General features: G+C 40.7%; 1 protein-coding gene across 1 annotated transcript in view; it reads left to right on the forward strand.

The window, feature by feature from the left end:
* The window catches only part of PRDM6 (PR/SET domain 6), a 152,068-nt gene extending 141,586 nt beyond the window's left edge, over positions 1-10,482 (forward strand). Inside the window, exon 8 of the mRNA XM_088475159.1 lies at positions 9,639-10,482. Coding sequence (XP_088331285.1) covers positions 9,639-9,753 — 115 coding nt within the window. The 3' untranslated portion in view covers positions 9,754-10,482. The remainder of the gene's footprint in view (positions 1-9,638) is intronic.
* The last annotated feature ends 3,664 nt before the right edge of the window (positions 10,483-14,146 follow it).

Below are 14,146 nucleotides of genomic sequence, written 5' to 3' on the forward strand. Positions count from 1 at the left end.
ATGGAAAAGCAATGCTAAAATCCTGGCAGTTATGTCATTGATTTCCTCTGACGGCTGTGTAAATAGATTTCAGTAATTAATTGAAGAGGTTCTGAGGTCAAAATAGATTTATTGTAATGTTAAGGTGTTACATATCTGTTACCCTGTTGACTCAATTATTTTTTTCTCTTTCATCATTTGTGTACACTTTGTGCTAAATGTGAAATATATGTTAATTATTTTAATATTATTATTACCCATCCAAAATAACAGTTGACTTAGAACCACTTTCACTGAGCAAATGTGATTGCACAAAATAAATAAAAAGTATTATTTTGGGGCAAACTTGCTGATTTATTGCTTGCTTACCTGAATTTTATGTCAAAAATAATGATTGAAATAAAAGTTTAAGGTTGGAGTTTCTTAGTGTGATTCGTGTTGTATGATGACTGAGCTGAAGCGTAATAAAGGTTTAGCACACAATTAAATGGAAATTATTGGTGCTGAACACAAGCAGAACAGAACAGGGTGTTCAGCTGTTTCTCACCCTTGCTGGCCCCTGTAATAATCACTTCTCCATAGCTGACAGCCAGGAAAGGTAAACATCATGCATAGACAGATTTGGACTGGCCCACAGGTCTACAGGGGAAATCTCCAAAGGGCCCCACTGCCTGAGAGCCCCGCACCCTCCTCTAGGGCTCAGTAACATGGTAGAGCAGTATGATGGATGAACTTAAGTACTTGGTTTGTTGCTATGGAAACTACATCAAGATTTACTCTCCTGCCAATCAAAGTGGGTATTCTTAACACACCCTGTCCCCTTAAAATGGCCTTGTTCTTTACATGTCCTCTCTAACCACACCTCTTAAGCTTGGACCACTACCACTTAGAGATGTGCGGTTCGGTTTTCCAGAAATACGAACACACCCGAACTTAGGGGTTCCAAGTGGAATCGAGTACCAGTTCTGAATCACTTTGGGGTTCTGAGTGGAACAGAGTCCAGGCTTGGGTTTGCTGTCAGTTCGGAACTCGGATTTAAAACCGAGCTCGAGTTTTGGATTGCATGTAAACAGGTCCAAATAACACGATTTTAGCTTTTTTTATTTTTTATAGATTTTTAAGGAATCCAAAACCGAACCAAAACACTAGAGGGTGGTTTTGCCAAAACCAAAACATGATGATGAATTAGAACCAAAACCAAGCACTAGGTTCTGCGCACATCTCTACTACCACTGCATTCCTTGATCGGCCCTTCATGCCCCAGTCCAACACTGTGCACAGGGCATGGTGCCGATTGGTTTCCTAAAACAGTGGTACTAAAGTGTGTGCTTGGGGTTAGGAACTACGCAATACGGAGCATTTATTTATTGAGCATATCAATGCTCATGTGGGAGAAAATGTGCACTGACTGCACCCCTGCAAATACAGCATAAGAGCGCCAGGTTCGATGTTGTTGGAATAAGTATGCAAGCACTCAAAGCGCTTGCATGCCAAAAGCTTAAGGTGGAAAGATTTCAGCTGCAGCAAAATGATAAACATCATGATTTGTCCTGTTACCTTATATATAGACAAATCTGGTTATCAAGCAAAAGGCTTTACCTCCCGGCAAAATAATGACAATACGACTGACTTTTGGTGGCTCTAAGTCAGGGATGGGGAACCTCAGGCCTGGGGGCCGTATAAGGCCAGTGGAATCATTTGGTCTGGCCCTCTGAGCTTTTTCTGCTAGCCTCATCTGGCTAGCAGGGTGCCTAGAATGGCACCCAGCAGCCAGAATCTATGCAGCAGTGCCACCTGGAGCGTCCTTAGGATGCTTCAGACGGTCACACCGCTACCCTTACAGCTCCCTGGAGCATCCTAAGGATGCTCTGGGAATTGCTGTAATCACCGGCGATTGTGGCCAGGCCCCTGTGTGACATCACACAGAGGGGACGTGGCCTGCACAAGGCCCGCAAATAATGTTATATATTTCAAAGTGGCCCTTGGCAGAAAAAAGGTTCCCCACCCCTGCTCTAGGTGATCATTTTGAGGCCATGCATGATCTTTTCCAGTTTTTTCTAAAATGAATAAAATAGCCACATAAATCACAATGTGTTTCTACCAATAGTGTAATTGAATATTTATTTTTATTTTGTAGGTACAAAAGGGGATGGGTATGTCTTATCGTCAATAAGAATGTCGATAACGAGAAGGCAAACAGAGTTATGTCAAAGCTGTCATGCCAACATGATAGTAATGGGATGTAAAGCATTGTAACAGTGTTGGCATTGTAACTGTATTTACACAGTGAGAGGTCTTGTTGCCTTATTTATTGAACCACCCTCGTATATCAAAATTTAGAACAAGACAGTTAAGGTCCCTAAAGAAACCAATGAGATTCCATCATTTATCTAGTACATTCTATAAAATGATAGCTAAAATTTGATTGGTTGCTGATGGTAATACTTTAATGCATCTCATTTAACAGAAAATTAGGCATTTCAGCTTTCTTAATGGACCCAAATCCATTTGCATATGTGCAAATGCATCTGTATTTATAGGATGTGCATGGGTTTGCTGACTGAGGGGGTCATTCAGACCCGCTCGCGAGCACAGGACGTTCGCAAGCGGGTCGATGTTGCCCCACTGCGCATGCGCACGACCGAGGGAGCTCCGTCGTGCGCATGCGTGAGACCCGGATAGCGACAGATAGAGCCAAAATCACTCCTGGGCTTGCGGCTAGCGAGACCCTACTGCAGGGTCTCCTTCGCAAGCCCGATGGTCGCGATGGTCTTGACCATCGCGACCATCATCATGGACGCTCGCATAAGCTGTGGGTGGTCACCCACAGCTATGCGAGCGTCCAGGAGGACGCTCCATTTTCATGGAGGAGGGCCCTGATTCAGAGCGAGCACTCTGGTCAGAGCGTTCGGCTCTGAATCAGGCCCTGAGACTGCAGCATCTGAGGTGCAAAATGTATTTCAAATTGTAGGGGCTGAGCAGTTTTGGAGCTATGCACATAAATCACTTTACAGGACAACATTATTTAAAAATGAATGGAGGATATGGACATTTAGGTTGAGTTTCCTGTTAAGCCTGAGGCCGCAGAGGACTTGCATTGTAAATGTCCCTGGAGGGGGTGGAAACTGGGCCTGGGGTTTCAGGAGGGTGCCTTTTATGCAGTTTATTTTGGAAAGTGTATATGTTTTGTCTTAGTAAATAAAAACACTGCAGATGCTCCCTCACTGTCATAAATGTTGCCAAACTGGTAGAATTTCAGGAGTAAAATTTTTACGTTTAGTAGGATGGATCTTTCAGGGGCAATTTTCGATACTGGAAAGTTAGTGAATCAGCCATGCAGGGGAGCAGGAGCATTTTTGCAAATAGAAAAGCTCTGTGTGCCTGCTTGTTTTGCACTTTTGCAAATCGCCTTTTGGAATATAATATATTATTACCCATCGTGGAATTGAACTTTACTAAGATTTTGAACAATCTTTACTTATATGCAGTGTTCTTTCCCTGGTGGCAATAACCTATACGCAGCACAGGCACCTTTTTTTGTGTCATATTTTTAAACTCAAAACTAATTACAGACACAGTAAGAAAGCAGTGAAATAATTTCAGAAATAAATAAAATAAGCTTCTGAACACTTTCCCAGAGTATGGATGCTACTATAAATCTTTTATCAACTTGTTACTTAATGTGAGTACCGTCAAAACTTTTTTTTTTTTTTTTTTAGAAACAAGCAATACCTATATAAGAACATGTAAAATATATCTCAGTCCATCACCAGTTGTCATCTCTGACTGCCTGCGCTCTGTTTTTGGGATTTGGAATTTTTGATGACATCATCTAGACTTTAAAGCCGAGAGGGGAATGAGCGGAGCGCAGATAAAGAAAGCAGCAGGTGATTGGCAAACAACTGATCTCAAACCTAACTGGCATGGCTGAACTGGCAGTTGATAAAGATGACTTAGGGGTCTATTTACTAAGCAGTGTTAGGAGACAGAGTGAAAAGTGATAAGGTGCCAGCCAATCAGCTCCCAACAGTCATTTTTCAAACACAGCCTGTGAGATGACAGTTGGGAGCTGATTGGCTGGCACCTTATCACTTTCTTATCACTTTTCACTCTGTCTCCTAACACTGCTTAGTAACTAGACCCCATAGAAATAAAATAATGACAAAAGGAAATAGTAAAGCACTTCGCTGTATACTAGTGCTGCATACATATAGTTAATAATGACAATAACATTAATAACGAAAGGAGCCATGTAACGTTACTTAAGGGATAAGTCCAATGAATACATGACAAGAACATCGTAATTGTTCAGGGCTCTTATAGTCTTTTTTATAATTTGCAATATCGAACATTTATATCTGCTTTGTAATGCAGTGTCTTTTTTCTTTTTTGGGGGTGTGTGGTGAAGAGCTGCAGATTTGTGTATTGGTGCTTAAATACTAATAAAGTAGTAAATGCCTCCATTCCAAGTTTGTCATGCAGTAAAAGGTAGTATATTTTGGCACACCAATCCACTAACTAATCAGTTTTCTAATAAACAATCAGCAATTCACTAATGTGTCATCAGCACTGCAGGCGCTCAGAGAGGATCATCTGCCCATAGACGTTAATGAATACACCAAAAATCATTAGGCAATCAATACTTCTGAGTTATTTTCATTGAGCTGATAGGTCTGATACATTAAAGCTGACATTTTACATTTGTCAAGATCACAGTGCAGTTTTTTAACAGTGGAACAGAATATTCCCAGAAAGACAATCAAGAAAATACAACTTATTTATAACGATATACTTAACTGCTTCAGGAGGTAGGGTAAATATACAGCCAGACATCAAAAGTTATATAATCCAGGGAATGTTTTAATGCATTTTAAGTACAATATATTTTGTGCATGTTCGAACACTTAGACAAATTGATGAAGTAAAATAGATTTAAAGTAGATTTGTCACCAATGCAAAGGGTTGGCAGACATTTTGTGGGTTAAACCAAAATTCAGTGTATCAATTCACTAAGAAATAATAAGATATTAGAGTCATGAATATGAAGTACATATCCTCCTCAGTGATGCAACCAGTACCTCATTTCCTACGGAGTTAATAGGATAAATATTGTTTCAAACCACAAAATGGCTGTTTCCAGTGTAGGGTTGATACAGACTGTGTATTATGACAGTTAGTTTAGCGTATGTGCATACCCATAAAGCTGAGGCACAATTAAGTGCCTTTGAAGACTTGGGTAATTATGGGGGTGATTTATCAAATCATCTAAAGAAGACCAGTGCAACCAATCACATTCTAGGTATTATTTTATTGAATGTATGATATAAATGATTGCTACATTCTGATTGGTTGAGCAACACCTTCACTTGTCCTCTTTAGAAGATCTGATAAACTCCCCCAATGGAACTTAGGCCTGCCTCTCCAGAGGAGGGAAGGGACGCTGTAATGTACAGTAAGGGCATGTTATTAGTGATTGGTGAGGAGAAGGTGCAAATACAGGATGATGATGGCAGCCAGCATTAGCAAACTGCTTCTGATTAGCTTTTTGTTTTGCACACAAGACAGAGAGTTTACATTTGATATATTCCTAATCCTAATAGCAATGCATGCTTTGAACCATAAACATAAGTGCTACTGATGGGATACGTACAGCTCATTACACATATTTTGAAACCAACTGGATCAGTTTGTGTGTGTCCACTCACTGGCGTATCTATAATGGTGCAAAGATAGAGCGGTGCATATGGGCACACACCGCACACCCTGCACCCATATAATTAGTATACTAACCTCTCTGGAGTCCTGTGTCAGCCAGTTCTGCAGACTGAAACTACCAGGAAAATAGCACAGCGCCCATTTTCCCGGTGATTTGCGCATACGCGCTAGAGATGTCTCCATGGACATAGTCCGGGCGCGATGTTTGTGCAGAACTGTGCATGCACAATAGACTATGTCTGTGACACAAAGTCAGTGTCTACTGCACTGCCGGAGAGGGGGAGGCCTGCATGGAGGCTGCACACGAACCCCCTACTCACTTAAAGCGCTGCTGTTTGAAAAATTAAGAGTTCAAGAAGAAAGAATACAGAGTCAGTAACTTTGGAGCTTGGCTATAATGTGATGGAGATTTTCATCCGTATTTTATCTACAATGCGGTAACATTTTCTGTTAGCTCCCATTTACTTTAGAAATCACAATCTTGTCTAATCCTATAAACTATAGTTGTTCTGCCAATTTACTGCCACTGACATGCAAGGGCCAGGTTGTACTGACCTACAGCACACTGTATGCTTAAGCCTTCATTGGAAATATGAGGAGATATTTTAAGAACACAGAAAGTACTTACATTTCCTCAGACAATATAATACTTGTGGTTCTATGGTAATCACTGACAGCTTCTTCAAGTTCACCCACACACTTGAAATTAAACTCTCTTTTAACGAAGTGTCTGCACTTATGTCTGAAATATTATTTTAAAGTGACCCATTAAGGGTAATTTATGAAAGGGCAAAAGTGCGGGCCTGCAGCGCAACTGCCATTTTCTGACATGTAACATTTGTTTTTGCATGATTGCACTTATCTTTAGGTACAATGATTTGTGAGCCAAGATAGCATCATCTCGGTGAGGGGTACAATTTGGAATTTTGAAATGGGTAAGAATCAGGGTGTTCCTTGCTAAGTGTGGGCTGGGTGAATGCATGCACAGGCGCCCCACCATCGGTGATGTACACAAACCATCGGGTTTGCATACATTTATTAATTAGGGGCCTTATTCACAGTTGTACACTAATGCAATCGCAACTGTGATCTCTCACGGATCGCAAATGCAAACATATGCCAATGACTCACCTACCATCCAGTGCTTAGAGACGCCACTAAAAGCATCTCAAATCCGCTGCTCACGAACAAACCGGAAACATCGAACACAAATCAGGCGGCCATCAGCCTTCTGACTGAGTCTAACATGCCGCAGACACAGCAAGTCTCCAGACATGCAGAGGGCTCTCCTGCTGTGAGCAAAGCTTCTCACTGAGTCTACCATGCCGCAGACACAGCGAGTCTCCAGACACGCAGAGGGCTCTCCTGCTGTGAGCAAAGGTTCTGACTGAGTCTACCATGCCGCAGACACAGCGATTCTCCAGACACGCCGAGGGCTCTCCTGCTTTGAGCAAAGATTCTTACTGAGTCTACCATGCCGCAAACACAGTGAGTCTCCAGACACACTGAGGGCTCTCCCGCTGTGAGCAAAGGTTCTGACTGAGTCTACCATGCCGCAGACACAGCGAGTCTCCAGACACGCAGAGGGCTCTCCTGCTGTGAGCAAAGGTTCTTACTGAGTCTACCATGCTGCAGACACAGCGAGTCTCCAGACACACAGAGGGCTCTCCTGCTGTGAGCAAAGGTTCTTACTGAGTCTACCATGCCGCAGACACAGCGAGTCTCCAGACATGCAGAGGGCTCTCCTGCTGTGAGCAAAGGTTCTGACAGAGTCTATCATGCCGCAGACACAGGGAGTCTCCAGACACGCAGAGGGCTCTCCTGCTGTGAGCAAAGGTTCTTACTGAGTCTATCATGCCGCAGACACAGCGAGTCTCCAGACATGCAGAGGGCTCTCCTGCTGTGAGCAAAGGTTCTGACTGAGTCTACCATGCCGCAGACACAGCGAGTCTCCAGACACACAGAGGGCTCTCCTGCTGTGAGCAAAGGCACAGTGGCTCATTTATGCACGCCCAGAAAAGAGTGTTTACGGTCAGACATCCCTGCGTATCTCTAACCACTCCCCGTTTACCTCCCCCAAACGCTGGCTACCTGTCACCCACTTTGCGAGTGAACCCTCTGTGTGAGCATAATCACAATTAAATCACTGCGTGTGCACAGTGCAGCTTTCATGCATGTGCAATGGCTAACATTCACTCACTCTGCGTAAATATCGGCATTGCGTCCTTCTCTGAATCAGGCCCTAGGCCTAATGTTCCTATTGCATATGAATATGAATGTTAGGTACAGTGAATGACTAACATATACTAATTAAAATAAACAGAAAGATAAAGTAATCATTTTTCTGCAATAATTTCTTCTACTTTTGGTTTCATCGGTCACTCTGCAATGCACAGAGCATCGGTAGATGCTGGCAATAACATTAGCAATAGAATGGGGGTAATTATCATAGGTGCAATGGGTGCAGCTGCTATGGGGCCCAGAGCTGAAGAGGGGGCGGAGCCGTGATGATGCGATCGTGATGTCACGGCCCATGCTCCGCCCCCAAATACGCATCACCGTTTGCCCACGACACCTTTTTTGCCACAACCAGCCCCCCTGCCGAGAATGCCTGACAGCTCCCTCCCAAAAGGAGGGAGTGAAATGTCGGCATGTATGACAAGGGGGCCCTTACAAACTTTTGCTATGGGGTCTTCAAATACCTAGATACGCCCCTGATTAGTTGCAATCAATAGTTATAATAAAAGAACCCAGGGTGGCATTTGACAGCAGTGACCTACTGAAACATTATAAAATACTAATATTACAGTGATTCCGCTCTTCGCTGGTGCATTTGCCCTGAATCTGCCTCCCCTGTTCTGGGCCCCTCAGTTCCACAATACTTTCTCTTTCCCATCAGCTGACCGGGCAGGGTACTTGTCACTTGTTAACTGGAAGCTCTGCAGGTGATTCCTGTAGGCTCTGCAGGAGTGAGCGGCTCTCATGTGCTGAGCTGCAGCAAAGAACGTTTGTATAATGACATTTTACTTTGCTCCTTTTAAGGGCAGAGCTGCTGCTAACATCCTTAGCAACATATCAAGGCTCTTCAGGGCATTGTTTATAATGTATATGTATTTCTTCTTTCAGACAGGCCAGTAGCTCAGTCCTGTATGTAGAGAGCCACCCATGAGACTGGTCTGGAGGAGTGCGCCTTTGCCATTTGTGGATACTAGCTAGCTGGGCACTGCTGTCTTAAAATGTCATGTGCCATGCCGATTCTTTTCTGAAGGTCACATATCTCAAATCTGTAAAGCAATCTCACAGACACTACAATTTATACTTTAATAGTTTTACTTGTAAAATACACATTCAATTAAATATAAAGAAATTTTATATATATATATATATATATATATATGCATCCACCAAACAGCAAAATAAAGTTGTCTATTATGTCAACTATTATATATATATATATATATATAAATATATATATATAAAATGTATTTCAGCTCACGTCTTACTTCACCGCTCTCCAGGACCTCAGATATTGAATTCCACATTTTAAATTAGCAGGAGGTGAAATTCTATTTGTCATCAATTCCTTTCTAGAGGTTACAGAGCAGAAAACCACAGACAAGCTGCTTCTTTGATGGCTCTCTCCTAAAAATCTCTTTTTGTTCTTTATCTATTTGATGTGACAGTGATCAGTGCAGGGACACGACAGGCCTCTCTGGAGAAATCACCTTCTCCCTTCCCATTGACAGATATCTGTGATCTGAATCAGATGGGCCATGCCCTATCATAGTCACTAAGGCACTGCAAGTAGCCACCAATTAAACCTTTTGGGATGGTGAAACCTGAAGGCACTTTTGAGTGTCTGTTCCTATTAAGCACAGTGAAAAAACTTCTGACACCCCAAACAGAGGATCCATGGTCTTAATTTTTTTTCTTGCCTTCACTAGGTGTGAGAGGTGCGACAGGAGCTTCACACAAGCCACACAGCTGAGTCGACATCAGAGGATGCCCAACGAGTGCAAGCCGATAACAGAGAGCACGGAATCAATTGAAGTGGATTAACTGATTGACTGGTTGGAATTAAACTGCAAGGAAAGTCATGATTAAATGTCACGGACACTTAAGCAAAACCAAAGATTTCCTCTGAACAACTTTCAATCAGGCCCAGAAAACCAAAAGCAGTAATAAAATAAGTAAGATGTTAAGAGATATTGATCTTGGCACGGAAGAGAGACCACGAAAGACATTATTTATTTATGAGTGGGGGTGAATTATATTTCAAAGGACAAGGGGACTTCATCTTTTCAGTCCCACCATCTATATATAGCTTTATTTCTGAATACCTTTTTGTAAAGAAAACTGTTATTTAATACCAAAGTGAAGGATCAGTTACGTTTTCCCACCGATGAACTCACATATGACTGTGAATGCACATGGACCTCTTTAGACACACACCTTTTGTAGCATGATACCATTCCTCAAAACAGCTTCATTTGAGAGTACGACAAGGATATCACAGACACAATAGGGTTTGGAGGACCATAAGGAAACAATTTTTTTTTTCCAGTTAACAAAGTGACGTTGATGATCTATGTGTCCAGATAATGTTGTGATAGGAGCCATATCTGTGTCATTCCAAACCATTTCCCGACCAAAGAGGACATTGCACACATCCATTATCTACTGAACCTACTTACAAACCATACTTTGTGCACTTTCATGTTAAAGGTTTCATAGACATTGTTTATGATATGTGGGATAGTTTGGGGGAAGTAAAGATGTTGCAATATTCCAAATAAATATATATATGTATAGTATCTGTTTGTTCTTTCAGTGGCTACTAAAGAAAAGTCTATACGGGTTGGGGTAAAACCTGAAAGAGATTGAAACAATGCTGGTATGAAAATGAGTTCACATCCATTTGGCAAGGGTTAAAATGAAAACTAAAGTCACTATTTCAAGTTGTCGGTGTGGTCTGAAGAATTGCATAAATAACTGTGGGGGAGATGTATCAAAGCATGGAGAGAGATAAAGTGGAGAAAGATAAAGTACCAACCAATCAACTTCTGTCAGTTTACAGGCTGTGTTTGAAATATGACAGTTAGGAGCTGATTGGTTGGTACTTTATCTATCCAAGATTTTATAAATCTCCCTCTATATGCTTATCTGTGGCATTCTTTCATTGTGAATGTAATTCATATGTGGTTTTAAGTTTGTCATTTGAGTACAATATAAATAATTTCCTAACTGACTGCAGCCTTCTACACTGTCCTACAAAACGATGCCCACCTCCTCCTCATCCCTACTAAGTAAATAACAACCATGTACCATCCTACACACCTATGCACATCTTTCCCTGCTCTGCGCTTAGCTCAGTAGAGTCTAGCCCACCCCTATAAAATACAATCCACCTCCTGGTTTTTGCTGAGTTTGTTATAGCCAGACACCATATGCTCTCAGTCAGGATTTGTCCTGCAGAACTATACCCTCTCCCAGTTGTCTCTTAGCCAGAGACCATCAGGTTTTCATTGTGTTGGGATAATTCTCCTTTATCAGTTGTATTTTCTCAACGAATGAAGACACTGTTAACATAACACCTTAGGTGTTGTACAAGGGGAAAAAAGTGTATATGAAGACCTTAAAATGAGATTAATCACGTAGGAAAACACAATGCTCCAAATTTAATCTCATGTCATCTACTTCAGTGATCAATTCCTGCTCAGAATCTTCTTAGATTTAGTAAATGAGCAATTGATTGTGTATCCCATTAAACTATATGGAGGAGTTTAATAGCTCGAAGTTTATGCAAAGCAATTTAATTGTGACACTGCCCAACTGACGGAGATCATTGCACTACAAAACAATTTAAAATTGCTTGTTTAGCAGAACACTTGGCAAACAATATGTTACAAAATTTACCATCCCTGTTTTGATTTTACCTTCACCAGATTGTGAGATTAGATAGATTGTGAGATTAGCTATATTGTGAGATTAGATACTGCCTTTGTAATTTTATAGACAGGCAAAAAAAGAACACAATTATTAAATAAGGTGAATACTCTATATAAAAGTTGTAAGGCTTCATCTCTAGAGCATTTATGCCCTGAACGTACAATAGCAAAAGATGCACACATGATAAAGTGTATACAGGCATATGTTCAGAACTTCAGACGTAGCATTTGTGGTAATTGTACGTCATTACACAGATGCAGCTTGACAGTATAAGTAGTAAATGCTAAATTGAAATTACCCTACTTGTGCACAATGTAATGTAATGTACAGTAGTCTCCTATACATAGGACAGAATAGTAATAATTTGTAAAGTTTTGAATGTAAACTGTAATTACTACAGACGTGTGACTGTCACAACTGTGTCTTTTTCTTTAAATATGTACTGTATCTTATTTGCATTACTAATGCATCAAAAGTGCAGTGTAAGGGTACATTGACTACTGCGGTTGCCATTACATGTACTTCTGTGTGCAACTAATACCCTTTTCCACTAGCAGCAATAACCCGGGTTTTTGCACGTGAGCGCGCAGCAACCCAGGTCACTGCGCAGTGTGATAGGGCAGCATTCATCCCTGGTCACAAGAAGGGTTGAACGTGTGTTGCAGTGTGAACGGGTTCCGTTCTCTGCATAGGAAGAGCCGGAGCTTGGAGATGAGATCATCTCCAAGCGCTTGTTCCACATGTGATGCTGATGGCATAACCGTCCCGGCATTAGTGCTGGGTGGGGCTGTCTGTCGGTATGGGGTCTGCACCCGTGATAGGCACGTGAACATAATCCCAGGTGCGATCCGGCCATTAGATAGAAAAGAGGTATAAATCACACATTTGAGTAAAAGGACAAAAGACAGAGGCACCATGCCTCACAGCATGTGTTATGAGTTATTTGTGACTTTATACTAACTCCTTTGTGACAAAAGTACTAAGCTAGTCTCCCTGGTACACTGTGAGTGACTTTGTATGTGGCTAAGATTCCAATAAGATGTAAAATTTGGGAAAAAGTAAGAATAGCTACCGATGACGTTCCAAGCGTCTTGTGTCACATGGTGCAAAAACTCTAGCTGAACGGGGACACATATAGACAAACATAAATATAAAGTAAATGAAATTAAATGAAACACACACATCTGCTGTTTTCCCCATGAAATGTCAAAAATATAATGTCATTCCTGCAGTAATCCACATGGACGGCCTTTACGTCATCTTATGTCTCTACTGAAGTGATCAATCCACAATTGGACAATCGGTAACAGCTAATTCTGCTGATAATTGTCATCATTATTGCAAATCGCTGCATCAATCCTCCAGCACCGGCAACTGACATACCCCCTGACAGGTGTATTTGTGACCAGGTGTATTTGAGTCACAATTATGTCCAATTCTTCTCTGCCATGCAACTTGGTTGAAATTATGCCATGCGATTTGGTTGAAATTGCATTCATTCATGTTTCTCTTTTAAGGCAAATTTCATGTATGTAATTATGTGAATCTTGTCTGTATGACTGGCGATTCGGTCTTAATTGCATTCATGCCATCAATATTTTGCTCAAACTATTTCCCTAGGTATTTATCACAGCTTGGAGAGAGATAAAATTGTGGGAGATAAAGTACCAACCAATCAGCTCTTAGTTAGTACTGATTGGTTAGTACTTATCTCTCACAATTTTATCTCTCTCCAAGCTTTGATAAATACATATGTCATATCTGTATTAATCTGTATGGCACTGCAAAATCTGTGGCACCTTATAAATAAACTTTGATGATGATGATTTGGTTGAAATTGCATGAATTAATTTTATTCTGCATAACTCTAATGTCTGTCTTGAATATCTTATGCCGAATTCTTCTCTGCCATGCAACTTGGTTGAAATTATGCCATGCGATTTGGTTGAAATTGCATTCATTCAAGATCTGGTAATAAGTTATTTTTAACTGGTTTGCAGTCAGTATTATTTAACTTATTAGTGACTAGAGTTTTTGTTCTACTTTTTGACTAAACTAATTTTCATGTTTTGGATAATTTATCTTGGATTATTATTATTAAAAACATTATGTTTTGATATACTTTAATGTTTCTTAGTTTATAGAAGTATATTGTATAAGAGTGCTCAGGATCCAAGCCATGGATAGAATATTACAATTATCTTCCTATCTATGATTTTTTTTTGTAATTTCAAAATATTTTTATTTGGTTTTGTACAGATAAGCAAAAACATTATATGGATGTCCCAGATACAAAACAAAGTAGCAATGTATTAATACAGGCTGGGGGGTTGTACTTAACCATAACAAGTACAAGAAACCTATTTATTTTATAATTTATAAGAAAAAATTAAACAAAATAAAAAGGGAAATGGAAAACAATGATTTTCAGCAGTAATCCTGAGGCTCAATAACTGAACCTTAAGCCAACGATGCTACAAAACCCACATGACCCCACCTCCAT

The sequence above is a fragment of the Taudactylus pleione genome, unplaced genomic scaffold (genome assembly GCF_031769625.1).
Source record: "Taudactylus pleione unplaced genomic scaffold, aTauple2 ptg000162l, whole genome shotgun sequence".
In the NCBI taxonomy this organism is placed as follows: Eukaryota; Metazoa; Chordata; class Amphibia; order Anura; family Myobatrachidae; genus Taudactylus; species Taudactylus pleione.